Below are 27966 nucleotides of genomic sequence, written 5' to 3'. Positions count from 1 at the left end.
TCAGGAGTGAACTCTCGGACTCCAGGAGAGAGCTTCCCAAACAGAGCGAAGCCATCTTAAAACTTTCCATCCCCCCAAACCCATCAGTCTATCCATGAGCCAAGCTGGGGGTTTTTGGGACTAGGAACTCTGGCAAATAAAAACAAAAAAACCAGCTTGTTAGAAACAGAGAAAATAGTGAAAACAATCTCTTGAAGGGACTCAAACTTTGCAAGAATAAACAGTTCTGCAGATCTCTTAGCTATAGCGTTAGCATTGGGAGGTCTGAAACCGCAATGGCGCCTTCCTCAATGTATTTTTTTTTTGTAATATGTTTGTTAAAACTCTCTACTGTTACTATTGCTGTATTTGTGAAACTCGCGAGAGTTTCTCTGAGCAGGTCTCAATCGTAAAATGCCTCTTGTCTTGTTAAATTAAAGATGTTTTCAATCGGGGTGGTGGGACGGGGGTATGTTTAAGAATAAACAGCTGGGGATTGTGACCGTGGTCAAGTAGTCCTTGTTTTAATGCTGGTCATGCAGTAGTAATGCAAGTAGTTAAAATATTTTGTACTGCTGGACAGAGGGAGGTGATAAGCACATTAATTAGCATAGGCAAGATTTTTTTTTCTTAGAAATATGACCTCCAACCTGAATAAATAATTGTCTGTCCATGGTCATAAAAGGTCTGTTCCACAGACCGCTGAAGTCATTTGAAAGACTCATTGATTTTGTGTCAACCGTACTGGGACCAATCCAACTCCCACTGAACTCAGAAGGGTTTCTGAAGTTAACAGACTTCACTGGGGGTTGGACTGAGCCTACGCTGGCTTGTGAAGCCCTGATTCTTCTTTGAGGTGCTCGCATCAGTGTGGATCCCACTCTTGGTACGCAAGGGCCTCATATGATCAAGATAGGAATCTTCTGAGCAGCAGTATCTACTGGGCTGCGTCTGCACAGTGAGCTCCTCCTGTTCCCGCCAGCCAGGAGCATGAAGTGTGTCCACAACCTCTACCCCCGCACTGCCATGATGGTGAAACCGAGCTAATGCTCTTCGCTTGCTGACCCCCGATGCTTCTTAGATTTAACTTGTTCGATAGATTTCAGTCCTAAGTATTCTTCTGCACTTTGTTTTCCAGTCTGGTTATTTTAACAAAAAACAAAAACAAAAAGCCGACCCGTTTTGGTACTTAGCACCTTTCTCCGCTAATGGCCGACTCAAGGCCTTCAGGCTTTAAGCCAGGTACATCTTGTGATGGCTTAATTCTTCTTGCCAATGACCATCTCTGTTCCTTATTCTGTCTTGGCAAGAGCCATGTGCAATTCCTTCTTGGCGAGGACTCTGAAATTCAGGGGTGTCCATCTCAAACTCTGCCTCTCAGAACAATCTGTGAGGGTAACTTCTGACCACAGGAGAGAAGTGCCACCTCAAAGACGGATCTGACCCCTGTTAAATCCTCCTGCCCCCACCAGCCAGAATGTGACAAGAACAAGAAATTATCTGTATCAGGCAAGCACTTGGCACCAAGGTCTGTTCTGGCACTGGAAGATGGTACAAGACAAGGCAGGACAGACCTGGCTTCTAGCACTGGTCCTTGGTCTCCCGTGGGGAGTTGCAGAAACATCAGCCCTCTTGGGAATGACCCACTAAACCTGCTTCCCAGGCAGAGGCGAGTGGTGCTGGCTTGGCCACCAACCCGGCCGCCAGCCCGGCACTGAACAAACGCTGCCTGGCATCGACACCAGTGGCACCAGCACCATTCTTGAGATGAACTCTTTAGTTGCCCTCACATAGGACAGGAGGGTCAGCGATCTCCAAGCTCTCATGGCTGATCTTCCTTACCCAGCATTCATCCGAGACACAGCAGTGCTGAGACCTCATCCTAAATTTATTTCGAAGGTTGTCTCAGGCTTTCATTTTAAACCAATCCATCCACGTACCGGTTTTCTTTCTGAGAGCACCTTTGGATGTTTCCAGAGCTTTATTCTATTACCTTGACAGAACGAAACTCTTCTGGCTATTGTCTTATTTCTTCATTGCCATCTCTGGTGCACTCAAAGGTCAAGCAGTCTCCTCCCAGAGACCATCCAAGTGGATCGTGCTCTGCCTATCAATCTGCTGCCAAATGGTTGACGTACCTCTCCCTCCAAATATTACGGCTCATTCCACTAGAGCTTAAGCTGCATCCTCTGCCTTCTTCGGGTATGTCCCCATGTCAGAAATCGGTGAGGTTCCCAGATCCCACCACTTGGCGTCCTACCTATTCAGGATTCTGAATTAGTGAGGAAACAAAGGGTTGCGGCCTCTCTGCTCCTTAGACCTTTAGCCTGGTGGGTGGGCCTCATGAGGATGCCATGGTGCAGCCATGTCTCAGCTACTCAAAAAAATTTCTATCTTGCACACTTGCCTTGAGTGGGGTCCACACTGATAAGTACATGTCCAAGAACCACGGTTACTGTCAGGTAAGTAACCATTCTTTCATGTTGGTGAATGTTTCTTATTGACTTCAGTTGAACTATGCATGTGGGGAAATGTTCACCAGTGTGAAGAAGGGTCTTGTGATTAGGCCCTAGAACTTCTAGGATTTGCCCAGTGATCCATCAATTCCAATATCCTGCCTTTGATAGGGGCTAATACTTCCCTGCCTGAAAGTAGCCCTGCCAACCATGCCAGGCATTGCAAGTGGAAACACTTCTTTCCTGGCCCTTCCAGATGATCAGTTCATGCCCTGAAATATGAGAGTTGATTACCCTTACAGTAGTTTGCATAACTACAAAAGTTGTTGGCCATATGCTTAGCTAGTCTCTTTTCAAAAAAAGAAAAATCAGTTGCAATATTTGACTTTGTGCCTTTTGCATCAGACTGTTCCAAGAAGCGTAATAGTCTGATGATTGAAGTCCTTATGCCTTGATATTAAAATGCATTTCATCGGCATTGGTATCAAATGGATTTTAATGCTCCTACTTATAATCTTCCTTGGACTCATTAAACATCATTTTAAAATAAGAGCTTCATCCACAAGGATTTTTAATACATGTAAAGGAAAAAAAAGGAATTTGAGGAAACAAAGCAGTTGGTTATAAACAGATCGCCAAACGCTAGGTAGTCTACTGTTTGTTTCATACCAGGAACTACTTTCTTGTGTTACTGAGGCTGTTGCTACATGGATGTGTGATGTTAATTTTCAATAAACTTTTGCATCTTGGTTTATCTTGGGATCTTTCTTTTTCTGTCTGCCTCTTAATATTCTGGCTATCTTCTTACATGATAAAATAGTTGAGCTGAAGTGCTTATGGACATTAACATATGGAGCTTGATTGTAATCTCACACCTGGTTTGTACCTGTGACTCCACTGGCTTCAGGGAATCAGACCAGGGTAAATCTGGAGGAAGCGAGAGAAAGATCAGCTCTGAGTGAGACGCTGGTGGGCGGTATTTTCAAAAGCATTCAGCATTAGCCCAACTGTGCTCTCTGAAATGTGAGCAGGAGAAGCCTTAGATCCAGTGCTGAGTGCTTTTGAGACACCTGCCCAGTAGATCCAGGCACACACACCCCAAATCATCTTACAAGCACTGTATTTTTTAAAAGTAAAACCACTCTCAAGCTTTACCAAATTCTCTTCTGATGACACTCCATTAACCTGACAAGAGTTAGGCTGGTGAGAGCTTGTCACGTGGTGATTTGCCTGCCTCTGGCTGCATAAGCATTGCAAGCAAGAGAACGGCTGCACCAGGCATCTGCTCAGCCTTATGTTGCTCATGTTATCCCAAGTCTGGCTAGCGTAAGCACCCAAATATGTCCCTTCACTAAACCTCCAAATCCAACCCCCTTCTGAACCTTAACGAGGCATCAAGCTGGACCTGAACTTGGTGGCTGGCCTGGACTTTTACAATGGTTGAACTGAAACCTCTGATATAAATCGCCATCCCTGCCCTGAAAAGTTGGCTCTGAATTTCAAGACTTGGAATCATTTCCCCTTGGGAGCTGCATCCATCACTAATGTTAATTGTACGCATCTTGTGCTGTCTCTTTTCCTTGGGTCTGTAAAGTTTATTTTGGATCTTGTCCTTCGTTTGTGCCCCCAGAATACAAGGCGGTCCCTTCACGCCCTTCTGTAACTCCTATAACTGTGTAATTAGTCTGCACTTCCTCAGGCTCCAGATACTGCATCCTGTTACCACCCAATGTAGTAAGCCTAAAAAGTGTAGGGCTGGTGGAGACTACCTGTCTGTATGGAGGTAGGGCTTGGATGCTAAAGATTTCAGTAGGTCATCCAGAAATCAGGGTCTTTTAGTTTAAAAGAAAAAAAATTCTTTATCGGCAGGAAATTTATGGTGAAGTCTGCAATTTCAGGTGGTCTATGAGATCACACATGCATTCACGACATCATTCACATAGAAGAAATGTCCGTTCCCAGGAATCCAGTGTAATCAGGTAGAGAACAGATGAGTGGGTTTACTGATGGGAAATAACAGGGAGAAAGTTCCCCCTCCCCACAGGTACTTCCTGATTGGAATGCAGCAGAGCAATCACTCAAGCCCTGTAGCTCCGCTAGGCAAGAAGCCGTGTTAGAAATTATTTTATTTGGGAAGCTTGCCCGGTTCCCAAGCACCTTTGCCCTCAGCATGGTAGATCTCTGCCCAGCATACAGGGGGGAGAGGCTAGTCTCCTATGACAGCGTGACACGCTGTCACTGCCAGTTACACTATTAGACTGGCCTTAATGATCATTTTCTGCATATTCCAAATAATACCCAACTCCTGATGGAATGCCATGGCTGTAACTCAAGCTGGGGACTGGGCTGCCATTCATGAGCACTCTTCTCTGGCACTCTCTGAACCTTCCCTGATGAAATCCTGCCCTGCAAGCCGTCCAGGGTGGGGAGGGGAGAGATCTCACAAGCAGCTCCCCCTGGGCAGGCCTATTACAGAAGCATCTGTTAATACTGGCTGGAGTGAGGCTGTTTGCATGGGAGGATTTGGAGAGGGTTTAGTTGGTTACCTTCTAGTTTTGGTGCACGAAGAGGCTGCTGATTTTAGTCTGGCTTGGAGACGTGTAATTGGAGGGTGATATTTTTTCAGAACAGCCTAAGGGCAGGAGCAGCGTCAGGGTTTGTGGCGCCCTAGGCAGGGGTCCTTCCATGCTCCCGGTCTTCGGGGCACTTCGGCAGCGGGTCCTGGAGCAAGTGAAGGACCCGCCGCAGAATTGCAGCCGAAGACCCGGAGCACGGCAGGACCCCCCGCCGCTGAATTGCCGCCGAGGGCAGCAAAATGCTGCCCTCTCAAATCCTAGCGCCCTAGGCCACCGCCTAGGTTGCCTAAATGGAAGTGCCGGCCCTGCCTAAGGGATTTGGACATCCAATTCCCATTAAAACTAACAGAAGCTGCATATCCAGATCCCCTAAACTGCTTTTAAAATCTCTGCTTCCATAGAGATCAGAAACACCTGTTGCCTCAGCAGGGAACTTCTGGTTGTAATTCACACCTGGAAATAGAGGGTTGGCCTGATTATGTGAATCCTCAGCAAAGAGTTTTTAAAAAGGCCAATGTAATAATTGTTCCCTAACTTGAAAACTATCCCAATGTCTGCAGCCAGCTGTCAATATTGACTAGTGCTGGTCGAAATCGCTTCATCTCTGCTTTTTTTTATGAAAATGGATTTTTGAAAAAATGTTGGCTCAGTAGAATATTTGTATATAAAATAAATAAAACACAAATAAAGAAAACAAAAAACCCTGAACATTTTTGGTAGAAATTTTCTGGGTTTATTTAAAACCAAAAACTGAATTTGTACCAAAACAAAACAAACTCCCCCCTCAAAACATTTCAGTTTGTTCTCCCAACACCCCAAAAAACCCACATTTTTTCTGGGGAAATTTGTGTTTTTTAATTATTTTTCAACATTTCCTATGAAAAATAGATATTTTTCAACAAGCTGTCCTACTGACACCCCTGTGATATCTGTAATTTATATAAAACTAGACCCGATAACCCTCCTCCCAGGATACACACAAGATTTGGCTCAAGCTCCTATCTACTCCTTAAGCTTCAACATCATAAGAACATAAGAACGGCCGTGCCGGGCAGACCAAAGGTCCATCTAGCCCACTATCTGTCTACCGACAGTGGCCAATGCCAGGTGCCCAGAGGGAGTGAAGCTAACAGGCAATGATCAAGTGATCTCTCTCCTGCCATCCATCTCCACCCTCTGATGAACAGAGGCTAGGGACACCATTCTTTACCCTTCCTGGCTAATAGCCATTTATGGACTTAGCCACCATGAATTTATCCAGTTCCCTTTTAAACATTGTTATAATCCTAGCCTTCACAACCTCCTCAGGTAAGGAGTTCCACAAGTTGACTGTGTGCTGTGTGAAGAAGGACTTCCTTTTATTTGTTTTAAACCTGCTACCTGTTAATTTCATTTGGTGACCCCTAGTTCTTGTATTATGGGAATAAATAAATAACTTTTCCTTATCCACTTTCTCTACAACATTCATGATTTTATATACCTCTATCATATCCCCCTTTAGTCTCCTCTTTTCCAAGCTGAAGAGTCATAGCCTCTTTAATCTTTCCTCATATGGGACCCTCTCCAAACCCCTAATCATTTTAGTTGCCCTTTTCTGAACCTTTTCTAGTGCTAGAATATCTTTTTTGAGGTGAGGAGACCACATCTGTACACAGTATTCGAGATGTTGGCGTACATGGATTTATATAAGGGCAATAATATATTCTCAGTCTTATTCGCTATCTCCTTTTTAATGATTCCTAACATCCTTTTTGCTTTTTTGACCGCCTCTACGCACTGCGTGGACATCTTCAGAGAACTATCCACGATGACGCCAAGATCTTTTTCCTGACTCATTGTAGCTAAATTAGCCCCCATCATATTGTATGTATAGTTGGGGTTATTTTTTCCAATGTGCATTACTTTACATTTATCCACATTAAATTTCATTTGCCGTTTTGTTGCCCAATCACTTAGTTTTGTGAGATCTTTTTGAAATTCTTCACAATCTGCTTTGGTCTTAACTGTCTTGAGTAGTTTAGTATCATCTGCAAACTTTGCCACCTCACTGTTTACCCCTTTCTCCAGACCATTTATGAATAAATTGAATAGGATTGGTCCTAGGACTGACCCTTGGGGAACACCACTAGTTACCCCTCTCCATTCTGAGAATTTACCATTAATTCCTACCCTTTGTTCCCTGTCTTTTAACCAGTTCTCAATCCGTGAAAGGACCTTCCCTTTTATCCCATGACAGCTTAATTTACATAAGAGCCTTTGGTGAGGGACCTTGTCAAAGGCTTTCTGGAAATCTAAGTACACTATGTCCGCTGGATCCCCCTTGTCCACATGTTTGTTGACCCCTTCAAAGAACTCTAATCGATTAGTAAGACACGATTTCCCTTTACAGAAGCCATGTTGACTATTGCTCAACAGTTTGTTTTTCTTAACCTCTCCATTACTTTGCAGGACTTCTATGCAGTCGCAGTCGTCTTACGGATCCAACTCCCCGCCGCTCAGCAAGATGAACAGCGTGAACAAGCTGCCTTCCGTCAGCCAGCTGATCAACCCCCAGCAGCGCAATGCTCTGACCCCTACCGCCATCCCTGACGGCATGGGAACCAACAGTAAGGAGCTGGCTGTTTCTAATGCTTCTCTGTTCTTGCTCCCCATTGCCCTCCTGGTGTATTTGACTAGGGGTTAGGAGTGGGATGAATTGGTCAGGTGATCTCTCTTCGTGTCCCAGCACCCATCTCCGTTAGCCCCCATTCGGCAATCACAGCACAGTGGCCCAGGATTTCAGGCCTAGGTGGAACCACCTTCCCGCTCAGAAGGGCATTCAGTCCTCCTTCCGGGGGGGGTACATCTATACTGTCTCTGGGAGGTGTAATTCCCAGCTCGCTCAAACAGACGTGTTAGCTCTTGACGTTGTAGCGTGGTAAAAATAACAGCACGGTCCTGGCAGCACAGGCAACGGCTCGGGCTCATCGACAGCGTCCAATCCTGCCCCACCACCTGACTTGCTGCAATCACGCTATTTTTGTGACGCTAGCTGGAGCATTGCTAATACATGTCTGTCTATGCGAGCTGGGAATCACACCTCCTTGTGGCATGTTTGTGGGGGTGGGGTGGAGGAAGCATGCACGGCTGCTGGCTATACTGACCCTGTTCTGCAGAGAGCAAGTTTCAGGCTCTAGGGCTGTTGATCCAGCTGTGTAGACCCAGCGCGAGTCATGGAGCCAATCCTGCTGCCCTCGAGGCAGTACTGGTGCACAGGACTGGGCTTCCGGAAATCTGGGTTCCTCTGTCTGCTTTGTCGCTGACTGGCGGTCTCTCAATGACGTGTCCATGTCTCCGTTTCCCCATATGTGACATATGTGTCCCGCGTCTGAAATCACGGTAAAAAGTGCTAGGTGTTGCAGGCTTGACGTACTGCTGCAGTAACGTCTTCTGCTTTTACCATTCAGTTGCCTCCCCGTTCCCTTTTTAAAGAGAAGTTGCAAACTCGTCTCCTTGGCATTGCTTTCTCTGGGTCTGTGAAAACGCTTCCTAAGTTCAGAGAAGATCTGTGCAGCGTGCACCTCCGATTGCAGCCTACGGGGCAAAATCCCAACCACAGAGTGGTGCTCGGCAGCTCTGCCAATCCAGGTGCAATTTAGGGCTGGGGTTTCAGAGACACAAGGCACCCTGTGACTTTCTTAGGGGGCTTTGTGTCTCTGAAAACCAGGTGGTTCAGTGTTTGTATTGGGTTGCCCTGCTGGCTTTATCCTGTCCACTGTTCTGCTGCAAAGAAAACTGAGAAGCCTGTGGTTTGCTTAGGTTTCCATCCAGCATATTTGTGAGTGGAGTCGTTCCCTCTGCTCCTTTGCCTGGATTATCATCTACAGTTACCCCAGTTAGGAGAGAAGACTTGAGAGCTCTCCTGACCCAAGATAACCCCCATGATACAGCACACTGGGGTGCTTTATGGTGGCATTAAGACTCTCTCTGAAATACGCAGTGTTTCCGAGTCAAGGAGCTGCCCGGGAAGGCCCATTGGGCTGGAATTTCTATGTAACAATTCTTTCCCTTTGCTTGTTTCATCTAGTTCCCATGATGGGCGCCCACATGGCAATGGCCGGAGACATGAACGGTCTCAGCCCTACGCAGGCGCTGCCGCCTTCCCTCTCGATGCCGTCGACATCTCATTGCACCCCGCCACCTCCCTACCCGACAGACTGCAGCATTGTCAGGTGAGCAGGAGCAGCCCGGCGAGACCCAAACCCAAGGGGCTAGAAGGACTTTAGAAAACAAGGCCTCGCGCATCGAGGGTAATGTGTATGGGCCACACGGTCACCTGGGCACTCTCTCCTTCCCATCTTTGGGGCTATCAGATTGATCCTCCCTGGGGAGGATATGAGAGGAGCAGTTTCAATAGAACACATCCAAGGGGTGGTCCTTGGCACACTGACCAGTAGCACCGTTCACGCCAGCGTTTCTGTGCTTCTCGAACAGTAGTCGAATAACACTGACACCCCTCCCACTCGGAGGTAGGCTCAGCAAGCAGCATTGTCCCCATCAGACGGGAAGGGAAACGGAGGATACAGCCTGGGGCCTACAAGGCTGATGAGTGGCCTCAGCCCCCCTTGGAGTCATCAATAGTTGAGGTGCTTGGTGGGATCAATCAGACTGAGGGGATTTTTCTCATTGTCACAAAATAAGTCGCTGTCAGGGCTGGGGATAGAACCCAGGGGCTTCTGACAGAGTCCTGCTTCCTCCTGGGAGTCCAAACACGTTGGCTAATGCTTCCTTTAGCCTAACACTGACAGTTAGGCATGGATATGTTGTTTAGAGGCGCGGCTGTGTTTGTGTAATGCATTTTAGCCTTTAAGCTTAGTACCAATTTGGCACAAGAACAAATGGATATAAACTGGACACTAAGAAGTTTAGACTTGAAATTAGACGAAGGTTTCTGACTATTAGAGGAGTGAAGTTCTGGAACAGCCTTCCAAGGGGAGTAGTGGAGGCAAAAGACATATCTGGCTTCAAGACTAACCTTGATAAGTTTATGGAGGGGATGGTATGATAGCCTAATTCTGGCAATTAATTGATCTTTGACTATTAGCAGTAAATAGCCCACTGGTCTGCGATGGGATGTTAGATGGGGTGGGATCTGAGTTACTACAGAGAATTCTTTCCTGGGTGCTGGCTGGTGAGTCTTGCCCACATGCTCAGGGTTTAACTGATCGCCATATTTGGGGTCAAGAAGGAATTTTTCTCTGGGACAAATTGGCTGAGGCCCTGGAGGTTTTTCGCCTTCCTCTGCAGCATGGGGCATGGGTCACTTGCTGGAGGATTCTCTGCACCTTGAGGTCTTTAAACCACGATTTGAGGACTTCAGTAGCTCAGACATAGGTTAGGGGTTTGTTACAGGAGTGGGTGGGTGAGATTCTGTGGCCTGCATTGTGCAGGAGGTCAGACTAGACGATCATAATGGTCCCTTCTGACTTGAAGTCAGTGAATCTATGAATCTATTGAGCGAAGCCCTCTGGCCACGCACTGCGTGTCTGCAGGGCAAGCTCTCCCCTTAGTGAAGTACCTCTGCTCGGACCCGGAAGGACTCCCCCTGTGGGGGTTTGCTCTCCACTGCTTATGCTGCTCCCTTACCTCTCTGCTCCGGTCACCGCCTGCCACCGTGGCACCCTGGGAGGTGGACGCCTGTCTGCTAGGCACTGGACTGAGAGCCATCCTATGGCAGTGATGTCTGGTGTCTACTGACCTCAGCCATGCTGGAGGAGGTGATCCCCCGGGGAACAGCTCAGCTTCCCAGTGTCTAGCTGCTGCAAGGTGGTCGAGTCTTTGGTTATGCTACGGTTGGGCTGTTGCAGCCAGGGTGATCCTTTTTCTCTCTCCTTCCCTTCCCTCCTCCCCTGCAGCTTCTTAGCGAGGTTGGGCTGCTCATCCTGCGTGGATTATTTCACGACCCAGGGGCTGACCACCATCTATCAGATTGAGCATTACTCCATGGATGTAAGTAACAGTCACCCTTTTGTTTTTTCGCTCTCTCCACCCCATGCTGGGGGCCGGGCGGGTTAGGAATCCAGACTCCATATTTGTTAGAGAGAGAGAGAGAGAGTTTTTTAAGGGGAGCTAATTTTAATCCAGTCTACTGTGAACCAGAGAAGGCTTTTTAGGAGGCTGAGAGACCGAACCCATCCCCAGTGCAGTCGAGTATTCGCTTTGCCTGGCGCAGAGTATTTGACTCTATTTTGGCCTCATGGTTAGTCCCGAACCCCACACCCATTAATTCTCCAGGTCTTGGTTTCCATTTATAAGGGCTGGAAATGCCTTGACTTACCTGCCAACTGATGATCTCAAAAACAAAACAAAAAAATAAGTGGCTGCCCATACGTTGTCTGCAGTTTTCCTTTCCCTGCCTCTGTTTCCCAGCCTGACACTAATCATCTTGCCAGGTTGCTTACTGCTAAACTCTCCTCTGGTGCCACCTGATCTCTTCTTGCCCCTCCACTGTGGCTTCTTCTGCCAGGCTGCTTCCTCTTCTCTGATGCTGTTGCTCTCTGCTGGCAGGCTGCCCACCCCTCTGTCGCTCCCCAGAGCTCAGCCAGGCTGGGCTGCTGTTGCTTTTGTAGGCTGGGCTGCAGCGAGAAGAGCTGATCCCAACTCAACACTGACTTACCAAAACAATTGTTACCTCATTGAGCAACTGGTGCCCGGCTTACCAAAGGGGGGCTGAGTCCACCCCGCTGTTGGCTAGCAAGAGAAGTGTCGGGATGGGTAGAGATGGCCGCAGACACCAGGCCCTCTCATTCACATGCCCATACTGAACTGTGTGGTTGGTTGGACCCAGAGCAAACTGAACAGCTGAATGGAGCTGATCTTAGCCCAGAGGCCAGGTGGAGCCCAAACTGAACTCTTAAATGCTGCAGAGCTCAGATCAGAGCATTCCCGGAGTTGGGTTTGGAGGATGGTGACAGGAGAAGTGGGGTCTGTCTGTCCCTGGGTGAGGATCAGTGTTTCTGTACAGCCCTGGAGCCTTCACATCCCCCTGTTCTATTTAGGGCTCTGTATTCTGGTGATGGCCAGGATGCTGTCCTGCATGGGGACAGCCATTGAATAGCACTTGGTTCCTGTTTGAAAACCAGTACACAACCAGCTCTTTCTCTCTGGGAGGTGGATTTCTCCATCTCCAGGACAGTGTGACAAGCTGCTTTGATCTCCTTAAACAGAGGCAGTTTTCAAGGCCAAGAGTTTTTCAAATATTGGAACCCAAAGTGAAGGTTCTAAATCCATTCTTCGGCTTACAGAGAAATGGTTAGATTCTCAGACGTGCTGAGACCTCCCTGCCTCTCCCATGAGCTCCTGGAGGTTGTTCTGGGAGACAAGACTGAAGAGGGTTTAGCACCTTTATGCCTTGGTGGCTTGTGCCCGAGCACGTGTTTCTGCTCAGCTGGTCTCGTCTCCTAGCGTTGTTTGTGTGGCCTTCACAAATGTCCGTTCAGAAAGAGCGACCCAGAGAACCGCCCGCTCTTTGCATCTGGTAGTATTCTAACCCCTTAGCACAGTGATTTCAGCCGGAGTGGTGGCCATTTTCCTGTGTGTCCTGGGGAGCCAGGGTCTGTGTGTTGCACCTCAGGGACAGCTGGGTCCAATGAGCCGTTGCTAAAGGAGATGACCTCTTTGCCTTCCAGGATTTGGTGAGCCTCAAGATCCCGGAGCAGTTCCGCCATGCCATCTGGAAAGGTATCCTGGACCACCGGCAGCTCCATGACTTCTCCTCCCCTCCTCACCTCCTGCGCACCCCCAGCGGCGCCTCCACCGTCAGCGTGGGCTCCAGTGAGACCCGGGGGGAGCGGGTCATCGACGCGGTCCGCTTCACGCTCCGCCAGACCATCTCCTTCCCGCCCCGCGATGAGTGGAACGATTTCAATTTTGACATGGACGCTCGGCGCAACAAGCAGCAGCGCATCAAGGAGGAAGGGGAGTGAAGCTGCCAGGGCTCTGCCCCCCCACCCCACCCCACCCACGAACTACTCCACCCTTCCCATGTCTTCCTCCACTCGGACTATACGTGAGGAGAAGGGCAGAGGAACCTTACTCTAGCTAGCTTGCCCCTAATCCTGTCTCAGCCGCATTTCTGGGCTCACAGCCTCCATCACGTAGCCAGGGAGAGAGAGGAGTGAGGCAGGAGGACGGGTGTGATGTGGATAGTGTTTTTCTCCATTGCTGTTGGCTTTCCTTTGGGGAGAGGGGAGCGGGGTTTGTCTTTTGGCTTTTGAAACCTACGTGCACGGGCGTCCTGACCCACACCTCGTATTTCTCATCCACTCATTCTAATTGTTATTTTTTTAATGCGAGAAATGTGCATTGATACAACAGAAAAATCAAGGGGGAGCCCCAGAATGCTGCACTTAAACGGCACTTTTCTGTGGAGCTGAGCGCTTCCTCTGTCCTCCAGAGAGGCAGCACCTGCACCCTGCTGAGCAGGCTCAGTGCTTAGGTGAGCATCCCATCTGCCAGCTACTTCCCTGTTCCGGTGGGAGAAAACGCCGGCGACGTCTCTGCCTCCATTTCCTGCCTTCTGAATGTATGTGAGCTCTGTGCTCCCCAGGATGCTCCTGTCACTCTCACAGACAGCCGGCCCTCCTGGTGGGGTCTTTCCTTTAGCGGTTTGCATTTGATTGTTAAGAGGCTTACAAACAAGACTTAGACGGGTTTGTAGTTTGGCAGGCTGGTGTGAGGAGGACACAATGTTAAACCTCCAATTAGCAAAGGAGTAAGTTAGAGGCTACAGGCCAAGCTACTGTAGGCCCAGACAATGCCTCGTTAAAGCTTCGTTAGGGTAGAATGGTTTCCTTCCCGGGAAGCACAGCCATCCTAGAGACGCCCAGACTAGATTAAACTCGGCTTCACTGCCAATAATTGCCTTGGAAGAAGTATTTGCAAGGCTGTGTGAGATGCCATGAGTGTTACTGCTGTACAAAGTTGTGTTTACATTTACAGGGTTAAAACCCAGCTGTTGACCTGTTGGTCCAGCAGCGGTTGTGTTGTTTGAGGCGAGGAAACTAATTACAAATAACAGAAGCTGAATCCAGTGGCTGTTTTCACGTGCAGATTGGCCAGTTGTATAGAGTCCATTTCTAACACGGAGGAACACGTTTGAAATGAGCAGCGCAGCTCCATTGAAGCAGGCTTTCTTTTAGGGCAAGCCTCCATTTTGACAGGTCACAATACCACAAAGGCAACTTCTGAATGAGTCGCTCGCTTTCCTGCCATACCACAACTCAATGCAGTGCATTCAGTGCACCAGTTCTGCAGACGTCGGTTAAGCCAAGCAGAGCTCAGATCTTTGTAACTTGCATATCTGCTCGGGTCTAAGCTGCTTTCAGTGACTGCCCCTCAGTAACCCCCAAGCACTGCCACGCTCTCCACATGTATTCTGAATAGCTCTGGAACCCTAAAGCAAGATGGTTACCCAGTAAGGTCTGTGTATAGATTTTTTTTTTGTATGTGTAATTTTTGTTCCCTGATTTTTACTTCCTCTTGGGTTACCGGGTCTTCCAGAACCACAGTAAGGTGTTCGTTTGTTTTTGGTTTTTATATATTGTAAGCATTTCTCAGTAAAATAATAATGTACCTTTCTAACATGATGGCTATGGGACAGAGATACTGTTTGTATTTTCATACTGAGATTCCTGTTACCTTGATGCAGTTGAAAGATGGGGGAGCCTCAAGCCTGTGATCATTTTATTTTGTAACACTTCAAAGAGGAGAGTCCTAGATTTCAAAGTACTTAAAGCGCACAGCATGCAAACTTCATTTGTGTAGCTTGCTACAAAAAAGGGGAATGATTCTGCTCCTCATTCAATGCAAGAATCGATTTGGTGGTGCACGGTTAACGGGAGGAAAGCACGCTTAGTTTGCAAAGTCATGGGGGTGAAGTAGATTTGTCCCTCTTCACCTCGTGGTTTTGTGATTTACATGGCAATATTCTGAGCTGATTCAGGATATTACAATAAAAGCTACTGATTGTAAAGCTACTTACCGTAAAGTGAATGTAGTATACACTGAATTAGATTTCTCAGCCTCTGTGCAAAGAGGGGCCTGCAGCTCTGGTCTTTCAATTCAGCAGAGGGACTGAGCTCTTCATCTGCAGCATCATTAAAGATGTAAATATATGCTGTGAAAAAAATCTTCTGTGCATCTCTCCTTTCTGTACCACTGTGGAGCCCGCTTCAATATAATCCTGCATCTTCAAGAGAGTTTGAACTGCTGTCGCTTTTATCCTCCCCCAAATAGCTGTGATTTTTTTGTTTTGTTTGTTTTGCGAGATCAAGCCGATGGGTTAATTGAGCTGATGATCTGCCAGTGCTTGTAGCAAAGCTGGTGTTGCGTACACCAGAGGCTTGTGTGTGTGTTGGAACACCCTGTTGAAGCCTATGGAAAATAAAAGCTGAATTGAAAATGAGACTGAATTTCCAGACCGTTTTCGTCTTTCCCTTGCGCCTTTCCAGAGATGCTGGGTGGCGATGCACCCCCTTCTCCTGGCACGCCAGGCGATCACCTCCATGATTTTTCGAAGCCACTGCTGCCCGGCCCAGTCCTGGGGACCCTTTCTATATTCATAGAATCATAGAGTTTAATGCCCAAAGGGACCAACCAGTTTGACCTCCTGTGTGTCACAGCCCCTTAAAATTTCACCCAGTGACCACTGTATTGAACCAAATAATTCATGTGACTAAATCATAACTCACCAAGGCTGGATTTGAAAATATCCCAGGATGGAGAATCCCCCACTTCCTTTGACAGTTTATACTCTCGCTGGTAACTGGGGGGCCTTATTTCCTGTCTGGCTGCAGCTTCCAGCCTGCGGGTTTCTTGCAGAGCTGCACTGGAGAACTCTCTTCGCACTCACTCGACTTTGGGATAAGCTAAACTCCAGGAGCTCTTTAAGTCTCCCATTGTCGGGCGTTTTCTGCGGCCCTTAGATCATTTTTGTGGCTCTTTGCTGCACCCTCTCCAATCTTTTAACGCCCTTTTTCAAGAGTGGGCACCAGATCTATGCTGCACATCAAACTTCTCCGCACTGGCAAAACAAGCAGGAACACGAATGACAGCCTGTGTCTTTACTAGGAGGATTACACAGTTGGCTGCTTCTGTCGGCCGAGTGCACTGCATACCTAGGAGCTCCATCCCACCCACCCCGAACTGCCTGTGTATCATTCCCTCATCCCCCTCTATTTCCAGGACACTCGCCCCCTCCCTCATGCCAGGGGCCCTGTGTCCTCCATTCCCACCTTCTCTCCCATGCCAGGGTCCCCCTCCTCCCATCCAGTGTGGTGGCAACAGGAGCTGAGTAATTGAACAATGACTGCCGATGGGCTTGCAAGCAGATTACTATGACCACTCTCCCAGCCTCCCACCTCTCTCATCCATTTGTCTCCCAGCAGGAAGCTTTGGCGTTTGCAATCCAGCCACAATATCGAACAGAAGATTGGTATGTTTTGGCCAAGAATTCACCAAATGACTTGGCAGACACAAAATGAGTCTGTTTTATGGGACAAATGAGGTCTTTCAATGCACGGTTCCACTCTTTTTTTTCAATCTGCACTTACATATATTTTTTTTAAGTCCAGCTCATATCTGCTTGAAAGAAGTGACATGTCCCTGCACAGTCTGTGCTGTGATGTTCGAAAAGGTACTAACCCAGCAGGCTTTCTGTAATGATCACAGCACTAAGCATACATTTCAAAGGAATGATAGCCGTGTTTTATGTGCCTTGTATATATTTTCTTTCTGCACATGAGACGAACTCTTGTCTGCTTTTTTGTGTGTGGGCGGTGGGTTTTTTTATTACACTATGAACACTGATCTCCTGGGATCGTGTTATTTCTGCTGTTTGGCATGAGGTGGTGCAAGTCTTTGAAAAACAAAACTTGCCACTCACCACAACATGCAATGAAATCTCCATGCACAGAGAAATGTCTTTGTCTTGCTCTTCCATGGCCCTACTGAGACTTGCCTGGAATGAATTTAGGGCAGGTTCAATATGCCACGGTGCAGGAAGTCCTGTTAATCACTAAACCAGCACAGCCACTATAAGCGGTGCTGGTTCTTTCATGCCACCATCCCAGGGGTTCATTGACCTGGGACAGGGGAATCTGATGATGGACTGAGGGTAGCGCAGCCTTGTTCAAGGTTTGCCTTTCTGCTGAGGCTGATGCCCAACGCGCTAGAGGAATCCAGTAGCTCGTTCCAGAGGCTGCTGAAGGGTTAGCTGTCTGGGGTGACTGCCGGGCTTGGAGCAAGTGACTGGTATAGAACACATCCCTGGAGCCATCCAGTCCCCAGAACTCCCAGTGCATCTGTGGTCTCCAGAAGTGGAGAGAGGCCAGCCGGACGTATCCTCTCTGGATGTAGATTGAGTCTGTGCTGGGGTTTTGCCTCTGTGTCAGCCACTGGTGCAAGCCCCAGGGTTGACTGCTATTGGCTGCATTTTACTGGGGCACAGCTTTACCCCTGTTTCAGTCGGGAATCCACTTTGGCACTGCAAATAGTGGCTCTGCTTGTCTGCTAGGCAGTGGGGTCTCCAGGGTTTTCCTGAGCACATCAGCATTCATTAGCACTGGGGTGTTGGCAGAGCCTGGACTTTTAAATGTCTGGGTGTGTCTGCCATGAAACACTGTGAGATTGGTAAGTAAGGAAACTAATCCTCAGTCTGTCCATGGGCCAGCATACTGCAAGCACTGGCTCTGCAACTTTCCCCGGGGGTGCTTTGCCAGGGAAGGTGAGCCAAGATTCTCCTGTGAGTCTACAGGCCTTTTGCATGGTGCTCAGGAAAACGCCGTCAGGCTTGAGCCATTCAGCCCTCTGCATCCAAACTGAACTGCAGCAGGCGAGAACACTACAGAGCGGGTTGCTTCTCCATAGGCTAATTATGCAGAATTATTTGTATTCTCACAGTGCGTAGGAGCCTCGGTCATGGAGCAAAGTCCCATTGTGCTAGGCGCTGTACAAACAGACTGTCCTGCCCCAAAGATCTTACAATCCTAGTATCAGCCAAGAGACAACAGGTGGCTATGGACAGATGGGGGGTGCAAGGAAAGAGATCGCCCTGTCCAGCTGGTGTCTCCCTGGTGCACTGCTTCTTGTTCATCTGAATGCTCTGCCCGTCTTTGTTGGTACGGCGATGCCTCGCTTGCCTGGCCCATCCAGGTGAAGATCCAGCACGCCGGTCTCCCACAAGCATTCCTGCCCTCACTCCCCAAGGGGAGAGCATCTTGTTCTGTCCCTTGGCCAAATGCCTTGATTTCCTTGTACACTCGGCTGTGGGATTATGTATGTTTAGCTTTTGAGAAATGTCAGTCTTCAGCTGTCGGGTTAGGCAGGACACCATGTTGCTTAGAATCATAGAATCTCAGGGTTGAAAGGGACCTCAGGAGGTCATCTAGTCCCACTCCCTGCTCAGAGCAAGACCAATCCCCAGCTTCATGAGTTCCTTTCTGAATCTAGCCCACAGGTCCCATGGCTCTTAAGGTTTCAGACCCTGCACGCTCAACTTTGCGTTTTTCCACTTCTCCAGGTGAAACGAGGAACACTGGACCTGTGCTGCTGGGATTTGAACCCACAGCTCTAGAGATTATAAGACTAAGCCATCCCCTTCAGCATATGGGAGGTGCTGGGCTCTGTGCACTATAGCAGTTTGATGCATTGGCTTCTGTTGTAGAGACCTAGCCCTGGCTCTGCAGTAGATGGAGCCCTTGGCTTTCTTCCATCCCAAAATGTTTGGGTCACAATCTCGAGCTTAGGCTGAGACCCCCTGGGTTTGTAAAGCAAAGTCCTCCATGGAGAGCGGCTGGGTTGTGTGCAAAGCGTTATACCAGGCACAGGACCCATTTCCCATGGTTTCTATTGCCCATGCTGCTGCAGATGTTCTCACTGCATGTAGCAGTGCGACGGGCGAGGTTCTGCAGTAGAGTGTCTTGGAAGCTGGTGCAGAGGCCAAAGTGCCAGTGCTCCTAGGGAGGAGGGAGCAGAGATGGCTGCTCACCCTGCTAGTGACCTGCAATCCACCTCCAATTTGGGGTTAGCAGCAAATGTGTAAACAAAATCTCTTCCTGAAATTGAGAGAGCCAGAGAATGGAATCCACTCACACCAGGCACCTCCCAGTACATTATCCCCCACCTGGTTTTATTCAGTTGAGACCAAAGAAAGACAGAAGTACCCCCCCCCCCCCAGGAGCTGGTGATTCAGGTGTACATGTCTGGTAAACAAACCCCCTTCTGCAGGCTATGGAGCGAGTGCCCTCTGCTGGAGCGACAGCAGCCTTGAGACGGCTCGTGCGGGTACTTTGCTCCTGCAAATGCCATGTGCAAAGGTCTGAGCAAACTGCTTCGCAGGGGGTGGCGAACTGGAGCAAAGACACTTGTTGGCTATGCTAGTCAAAGTGGGATCTTAATGTAACTGGTACCATTACAGAGGCGTTGCCAGAGCAGGGGACTGCACCAACATCCGCGTGGAATTCGTACTGGTGCAGGGGACAGGCATGAGCCCATTGCATCCTGTAAGCCTGTGGCATGAACAGATAAAGCCAGGAAATGCTAATATGTGTCTGATCTCCCCAACCCAAACTAAAGCCAGGCGTGTACCAATGTTTCTACCCCAAGCTGCAGCGCTCTACAGAGCTAGCGCTCGCCACCTCTCAAATGGAAGGGTGGGCAAGAGTTGGCTATTATGAATTTTGCACCTCAAATCTGCAGCTAATAAAAATTCCAATCCGAAGAACTGCCGCAGGGGCACAAGTGCTCAAGCTGGAGCAGTGAGATGAACCAGCTACTTATTCTAGCTTAAGACCATCTTCTCCTGGGGTTACCTGTTATGAGAGCTGCTGCTTTTGCAGCATGCCTACTTGTTATGCTTTAGGCTAGGAGTGGATTTAATGATCTTGTAAATAGAGAACAGCCACAAGCATTCCTTATCAAGGCATTTTACAGACCTTACCGGTGTGTCACAACAGCCCCGTGAAGAGGGAGGTCAGTGGGAGCATTAATATCCCCATTTTACAAATAGGGAAACTGAGGCACAGAGGGAACCCATGTCAGAGCCAGGGTTAGGTGTCCCTGGCACCGAGTTCTTTGTTCAGACCACTAGAGTTTTCTAATAGCTGTGTCCTGAGGCAGGTGCTCTACAAATCTCCCCTGCACCTGAAGCCTGTGCCTGCAACATCCTCTTGGCGGTGGGACGGCTTGTGGGTTCCAAAGCACGCGGGTGGCAATTCTAACTGCTGCTAGGGGCACCCAAGCCAGAAAGGTTGGAGGGCAGGACCCAGAAGAAAAGCTGCCTCTGGCCCTCCAGGGTGGAATTGAACAGGAGGCCACCAGCCTGTCCTCGTAAGAGTTCTAGAAACACAACAAGGTTGCCATTCCAGCTAGATGGAATGGCAGAGCCTTGGTCAGACCCTATGCAAAATTTTCCAGTACAGGAAGAATTTGGAATATTGAGGGAGGGATAGGTCAGTGGTTTGAGCATTGGCCTGCTAAACCCAGGGTTGTGAGTTCAATCCTTGAGGGGGGCCATTTGGGGATTTAGTTAGGGATTGCTCCTGCTTTGAGCAGGGGGTTGGACTAGATGACCTCCTGAGGTCCCTTCCAACCCTAATAATCTATGATCCTATGGTAAAGGAGCACCAGGCTAGAGGCCAACTACATCAAGGCCTCATTACACTGGACACAACATACTGCACAGACAATGACCTAGATAGGCTGCAGTCTAGGAACCTTTCACAAAAAGAGTTTTTCTTCCAACTGTTTGTTAGGCATTAGAGTTAAATGGGTGCTAAATAAACCAGAGAGCCTAATCTAAAAGAAAATCCCTTCCCCTCTCTGCTTTCACTTAATTGGCCTCTGTGATGTCATCAAGTTATGAGTTCCCCAGTCCTCTGGAGAGTCATTCAGGAAAAACAGGATGTGAGACCTGGTTGTTTTATTTAAAATGTTAAAAAAACAGCAATTTACTTTTCTTTTTCCCAGTTAAAACTTTCAAGTTTTTAACTCCAGTAAGGAAGCCAAAAAAAAAAAAAATCAAAGCAAACCTTATTTTAAACCCCACCTTTGAACTCCAAACCAGTCTTGATTTTCAGACAAAACCGTCCACCACACCTGTCAAGCTGCAACACTTTAAACCCTCTCCCCAATAATGCTTAGTACCTCAAAAGAGCGTTAATCCCACCTCAGATGCTTTAAGTGAACCAACAAATCCCATTCTAAGAAGCCAGGGCTGGCGGAATGATAAAAGCTGAATGGATCCTCTAAAACCTCTTCCATTTTTCTCCCTCAGTAAATCTGCAAAATATTTAGGGTTCAGAAGAGTAAATAAAATGTCATTAAATGAGCATTAGGAGGCATGGGAAGGAGGCAAATAGGGACATTTTGTCAGTAACCCACAAACATTTGCACAATGCTCGCTAGAAAGGAGCAGCCCACGGAGGCTTGCTTCTGGTTGGGAAGGAGGTGGTGACCCAAACGCTTACTTTGGGCCATCAGGGTTCAAATGCTGGATTATGTCACACAGGGAGGCTGGGGGTCATGGGCCATGCCACCACCTGCGCAGGTCACAAGACACGTTGCATTGCAAACAATTGAAGCCTGGGGGGGCTCAACTAGCAGCCAGGAGCACTGAGCAGGCCTGAGGTGCAATGGCAGAGCTGCATGTGGGGCGATGCCCAGGGTACTGCAGGTCAGCTGGAGGTGATTTGTGGTCAGGATTGCGGGTCCCTGAGTTTTGGTTAGTCCCCAGCATTCACTCTCACATTACTGCCGCCAGCCGAGGGCTTTGTACATTTCATGCACTAGTGTCACAGTCAAGCTGAGGGAGCAGCTCATTAATCCACATCTTACCACTGAAGCCTTCAGATTTCTCTGCCAGTTTTCCTGTGCTGGGAAACGGAGTGTGACGCTGATGGTTGGTTCAGCATCCTCAAATGACACTTCCAAGTGCTTCTCAGGCAAGTGAGTTGGGAGCATTCCATGTTGAGGCCTGACCTGGTAAAACTCGCCTCTACGGAGGTGCAAGTACAGAGGCTGCTGTTAGCTGTCGTTTGGATCGGAAGGGGATGGACATCGCTGAGGCCAGCTGAGAACAAAGATGGTGCTTATATTGCTTGTAAAAACCATCTCTGATGGAAGCAGTATGGTTAGAGCAGGAAATTTTCTCATTACTGCCAGACAGCTTGCCTGAGCTCTCTTGCCAAAGGTATTTAGGCTCCTACTTCCTAATGCAATAACAGGCGTTAGGAACCCAAATGCCTTTGAGGCTCTGGGCCATACTTTATGAATATAGGGGTAGTAGGGGTTAAAATGAGGCCAGTCAAGACTGCAGGCTGGTCGGAGGCTGAGCAAATATTATTTGAAAAGTGCTTTGCACTCTCACAGTGCATTTCCTCTGGCATTGCAGAACATGGTTATTATTTATTAGGCATCACAACCCTTTAGTTGTGCTATTGTCTCCACCTTCTGTATCCAGCTTGCCGCTGCATCGTGAAGCCAGGCAAGCTCTGACAGAGAAGGTCTGGAAGGCTGTTAGACAGTAAGGGATGGTAAAATGCAGGTGACAACATCTTAAGAGGTTTCTATCACTGTCCTAGAGCAGCTTTACTGATGCTATTTCAGGAGGTTGTCTGAATCTTCTTTAGCCTCTGGTACACTTCCAGCAAATGCACTGACTTCTTCCATTTCCATGTTTTCTTTGTGGCTGGATTTTGTCCATATTCATGTATGCAGCTCTTTGGTTGATTCAGGTCTTGCTACACTGGAAAGGCGTCACCTGCCAGAGATAATGCCATTGCTGAAGGTCCCTTCAGCTATGGTCCAACCGCCTCGCAAATCTACAGAATGCTACATATCCAACACATCTGTAATTGGGTAAGAAATATTGCAACAGATCCTAATATCGCATAACCAAGTTGCTGTGCAACAAAAATATTACAGTAATTGGAAAACATCTTTGATTAATGACCTTCTGTCAGAATTAAAGGTGTATATGAGTGCATGAGATCATCTGTGCCGCATGGTGAAATGTGAGAGAAATACATTGTGACTATTACAAGGGCATTGTCAAGTAGTTCATGCCAAAATTTGTGGATGGGAATATTCTTAATAGGAATAGAAATATTTCTACAGGTCTGTATAGTTAATGAAAACAAGAGTTGGGAGGGAAGGTGTACCTCTTCTCCTGTCATTTTGCAACCACTGCATGAAAAAAATGAATGATTAAATGAACTCGAAAGCCAGAGTGAAACTGAATGACCTGGTCTCATCGTCTAAGCTAAACGAAGGGCAGAAAAATAATCAAGCAAACAGAGCGAAAAGGAAATGCTATTCGAATGTCCTCCCACCCTCCCATTTGACAATCTGAAGTGACGTGGTAGCACAAGCATTTACTCTTATTCCAGCAGAACTCCATGAGGGCCCCATTGCACGAGGTGCTAGATAAACACATGGGTTTTGCTGCCAACCACTCACAGCTTAATCGGTTTGTTAAATGATGTTTAGCTAGATATTGTCCCTTTGGCAGTAACAACTGGAGCATGTGCGTAGGAACGATCCGTACAAACTCATTCTGAGCTCTACACTCAAGGAAAAGAATTGAGGCAGCAAGTTGCACAACAAAACCACCCACATACTGGGGTTGCATAACTAGTGCGGGGTTGACTCATCCCCCAAAGAAAGGGAATGACTGGCGTGTTCCACCGAGCTGTTGAGCCTTTCCATGGATCCAGGGGGAAGGTACCTTAAAGGCAGGTGTGTTACGTTCAGCCCTGGAGCAGCAGTTGTTTCAAGCTCAGTAAATGATTCCCACCTCTTCTGAGCTGAACATGACCTATGAGTAAACACTGACAGAACTTGACATATTTAGTCTAGAGGAGAGAAGGCCGAGGGGTGACCTGAGACGTCTCCAAATATGTTAAGGGCTGTTCTAAAAAGAATGGTGATCTCTGTTGGAGGTGGGGTAAGAAGAAATGGGTTTCACGTGCAGCAAGGGAGATGTAGGATAGCTGTTAGGCAGAACTTTCTAATTCTAGGGTAGCTGAGCTCTGGAACAGGCTTCCAAGGGAGGTTGTGGAATCCCCTCATTGGAGGTTTTTAAGGACAGGATGGACAGATTCCTGTCAGGGATGGTCTAGGTTTACATGGTCCTACCTCAGTGCAGGGGGCTGGATTTGGTGACCTCTTGAGGACCCTTCCAGCCCAACATTTCTATGCTCTGGATTTGTAACCAGGTGGAGGAACTGAGGTTAGAATCAGGCTCCACGTGGCTGCATTGTGCAGAAGATGGGAGGGCTGAAAGCCCTGCCTGTGTAATGGTGGTGTTTCTCCTCTCACTCGTACCAGCCATACACAATGGAAGCTGAACTGGCTTCAGTGGAGCTGCTCCTGATTGGCACCCACAGGAGTGAGAGAGTAGGGCCGGGGTGCCGCCAGAGCTAACTGGAGAAGTCCAGCCAGCAATGGATCTGTTGGCACATTTGAGAACATAGAGGCTCCCTTCACATTCTGCTGCCGTGTGTGTGTATGTTGGGAGGCCTGGACCTGCCCTGCCAGTACATCACCATCTCTGGGCCTCCAGCATGGGCTCCTCAGAGCGAGTCACCCAAAGTAGGGCTGCCTCCTATGCGTGAGGGCTAGTGGGGAGGGACTCTGAGCTCCTACCCTGGGCCAGGGAGAGCAGTGGAGACTGCCCTGAATGCCTGGGTGAATGGGAAGGGCCCTGTTCTGCTTTCCCACAGGCCAGCAGGTGCTAGGGGTATTGCTCCAAGTCCTTTGTGTGGTGGGCATGCTGTGCCTTAGTCCCCAGGGCACTGGGGTGGAGGGAGCACTTGCTTTGCTGGCGATGGAAGGTTCGGCCGCAGCCTTTGCCCCAGGAAGAGATGGACGCTTCCTTTAGTTTGCATCCCAGAGTGTAGGAGTGCTCAGATGGAAGGCACCAACCCCTGGGGAACAGCTGGCTGCACTGCGTGGCCCGCTGAGCTCAGCACGCACAGCAGTGTCAGTGAACACCAGGGGGCGCTGCCTCCACCCCTGCTTGGCCCATTCGATAGCCGCCAGGATGGGCAGCCTCTGACTGGGGTGCGAGGGGGTGATGCGGAAGTGGGGTGGGGGGTGAACAGCTTTTCTGTAGCCTTCAGCATGGACTTTCCAGCGAGCTCCGTGAGCTGCATTACCTCAGTCTCTGGGTCCCATGGGACAGTCACCCTCCCGTCCCGTGGCACAGACGGTTGAGTGACTGGAGGACTTGCACAGCTTCTGCTGCTGTAATAATGCAAACCTGACCTCCCAGTTAATCCTGCTGGGTGGATGGCTGGCAATAAGGTAAAGTTCCTGGTATTGCACATTTCACTTTAATTAGCCCACTTCTTTCTGACGGGAGAGATGGAAGGACCGAAAGTGCAAGTAAATGCCTTTTGCAGCACCTCTCACAGACAGAACTCAGCTCGGTAGGGCATCCCACACCTCCAGCCCCTGACAGCCAAAGCACACGGAGCCAGGCTCCCTCACTTCCAGGGCCAAATTCTGCAGTGGCAGCAGAAGTAGAGTTGCCCACAAGCCATGGGAGGAGCCTTTCAGTTCAAATGGGAAGCAGAAAAGCTCCTGGCCCAGAGAGTTGGCCCTGGCTCCCTCGCCTGCTGCACAGGGTCACAGTACCGGTCAAGTTTAGCCCAGCTGGAGACAGAGGGGGGACAGCCCATCGCTGAGCTGTGTTGCAACGGCACTCAGTCTCGGGGAGGGGTGTCTAATTAAAAGGCATTGCCAAGAGTTTGCCAACTTTCTTCAAATTAACGCTTTCTGTGACAACCGCGTGAGCGTAGCTCTTGCTAGGCTGGCGGGATTTGATAGGGGACTGCACTGCTGACAGACTTGGGCTTGGGGCCCGGTACTGAACTGCCCTGTGGGCTCAGGTAACACATGGCAACTCTCTTCCTCGATGTGGCCATCCTCGCCCCCAGGAATGCTGGGAAAGTTACATTTGTTCCTATTTGAGCCACTGGGAACATGGGAAGGGGGATGAGCATGAAAAGAATATTTAGCACAGCACCACCTCTCAAACCCAGAGTCCAAGCTCCTCAAATCCACATCTCGACACCAGGGCATGAGGGGATTTAGGAGATCCGGGGCCCCGTGACTTTCAATCCCACCCTTTGAGAACCAAACTCGCATGTGGACACGTACTGAGTGAACACCCCTCAACTTGTCCCTGGACACTAGCCATGGAGAGTCGCCAGCTCCCTGGCTGCACAGGAGTGGTCCCTGGGGTGCATTTGCTAGTGTGCTCTTAGCCTAGCAGGAAAACACTTGCTAAGGGTGAAATCTGTCACCTGTGGAGTTGTTCCTAAGGGAAGTGGTGGGAATCATTTGACACTAGGCCAAGCAAAACACTGGTTGATATTCTCCAGGGACTTCACCAGCAGGGGCTGTGGGACTGGCTGGCATGACCTAACAGGTCTTTTCCACCTGTAACAGCTGTGGTTCTGTGCCCTCCCTCCCGGCTGGTCAGTACGCCCCACATACAGTGCCATGTGACTGCTGCATGGCACAGTGTTGGTCCTATACGAAGGGCCACACTTTGCTTTCACCCGCAGAGGTGACTGAAATAATAGCAAAGGGGATGTTCTCTAGCACAGGAGTTGGCAACCTTCCAGCAGTGGTGTACCAAGCCTTCATGTGTACGCACTAATTTAAGGCGTTGTGTGCTGGTAATATGTTAACGTTTTTAAACGGTCTTTCTATAAGTCTATAATATATAACCAAACTACTGTTATATGTAAAGTAAAGAAGGTTTTCAAAATGTTTCAGAAGCTTTGTTTAAAATTAAATTAAAATGCAGATCTTAGCAATTTAGTGTGATCCTTGCCCTTGCTTTTCCTTGCTGAGCTTTAAAATGTCTGGCGCTTATTTGGATACTTTAAGCTGCACGCCGGCTTCTGAGTGATCAGTTGTTAACCTGCTGGAACCACAGATCAGCAGCTGAGGTGAGTGGAGCTGGGGGCAGGTAGGGCTGAGCAGGGCCGGAGGCCTGGACCCTGTCTGGCAGGGGGCCTGTGCTGGAACTCCAGCTGGAAGCAAGGTGAATGGGGCCACAGAGGGGGACCCCGGCTGGCAAGGGGCCAGCAGCCGGAACCCCAGAGCAGCGACTGCCCCGCTCTGGGCTTTCAGCCGCCAGCTCCTGCCAGCCAGAGTCTCAGCCCGCTGCCACTCTGGGGTTTAAGCCGCCGGCTCCTGCCAGCCGAGGTCTCAGCCCGCTGCCTGCCTGGGGTTCCTTTTCCCAGGCCAACAGCAGGTGCTGAGTGGGACCAGTGGTGGGACCCCGGCTGGCAAGGGGCCAGCAGAGGGAACCCCAGAGTGGCAGCGGGCTGAGTGGCTCAGCCCACCCAGCTCTGGGGTTTCAGCTGCCAGCTCCTGCCAGCTGGGGTCTCAGCCCACTGCCAGCCTGGGGTTCCTTCACTCAGGCCAACAGCGAGTGCTGGCAGCGGGACCCCAGCTGGCAAATGGCCAGCAGCGGGAACCCCAGAGTGGTGGCAGGCTGAGCGGCTTAGCCTGCGCCACGTGCCATCAAAAATCGGCTTGCATGCCACCTTTGGCACCTGTGCCATAGGTTCCTGACCCCTGCTCCAGCAACATCCAGGCCAATGATGCCTGAGACGGAAGCTCTTGGTGGCTGGAATCCTGGGGCCCCGTTTTCCCAGCCTTATTTCCATGGCTGTCAATATGGAGGGCTGGGAAATGTTCCCTGTAGCCTACACACACACACACGCCAAGTGGGGACCCAGCTGCTGAAGGCACGTAACTGTCACACAAGAGGTAGATGTGAAAACACCCAGCCCCACCCGCCGCACCCAGAGCCAGAAGGGTTTTGAAAACCAAAACAAAGGGAAAAGTCAGTCCCCACCCATCCACCCAAGTTGGCTGGTAAATCAAATAAAACA

General features: G+C 49.1%; 1 protein-coding gene across 2 annotated transcripts in view; it reads left to right on the top strand.

The window, feature by feature from the left end:
• Nucleotides 1-13009, top strand: part of TP63 (tumor protein p63) — a 138190-nt gene extending 125181 nt beyond the window's left edge. For both annotated transcript variants that reach the window (XM_030576268.1, XM_030576269.1), the window contains 4 exons: nucleotides 7460-7617; nucleotides 9078-9222; nucleotides 10906-10999; nucleotides 12679-13009. In XM_030576268.1, the coding sequence (XP_030432128.1) occupies nucleotides 7460-7617; nucleotides 9078-9222; nucleotides 10906-10999; nucleotides 12679-12975 (694 nt within the window). In that variant the 3' untranslated portion in view covers nucleotides 12976-13009. The remainder of the gene's footprint in view (nucleotides 1-7459; nucleotides 7618-9077; nucleotides 9223-10905; nucleotides 11000-12678) is intronic.
• Nucleotides 13010-27966: the final 14957 nt, after the last annotated feature.

This window comes from Gopherus evgoodei, chromosome 9 (assembly GCF_007399415.2).
Source record: "Gopherus evgoodei ecotype Sinaloan lineage chromosome 9, rGopEvg1_v1.p, whole genome shotgun sequence".
NCBI classification, from domain to species: domain Eukaryota; kingdom Metazoa; phylum Chordata; order Testudines; family Testudinidae; genus Gopherus; species Gopherus evgoodei.
This window is presented reverse-complemented; position numbering and strand designations above follow the sequence as displayed.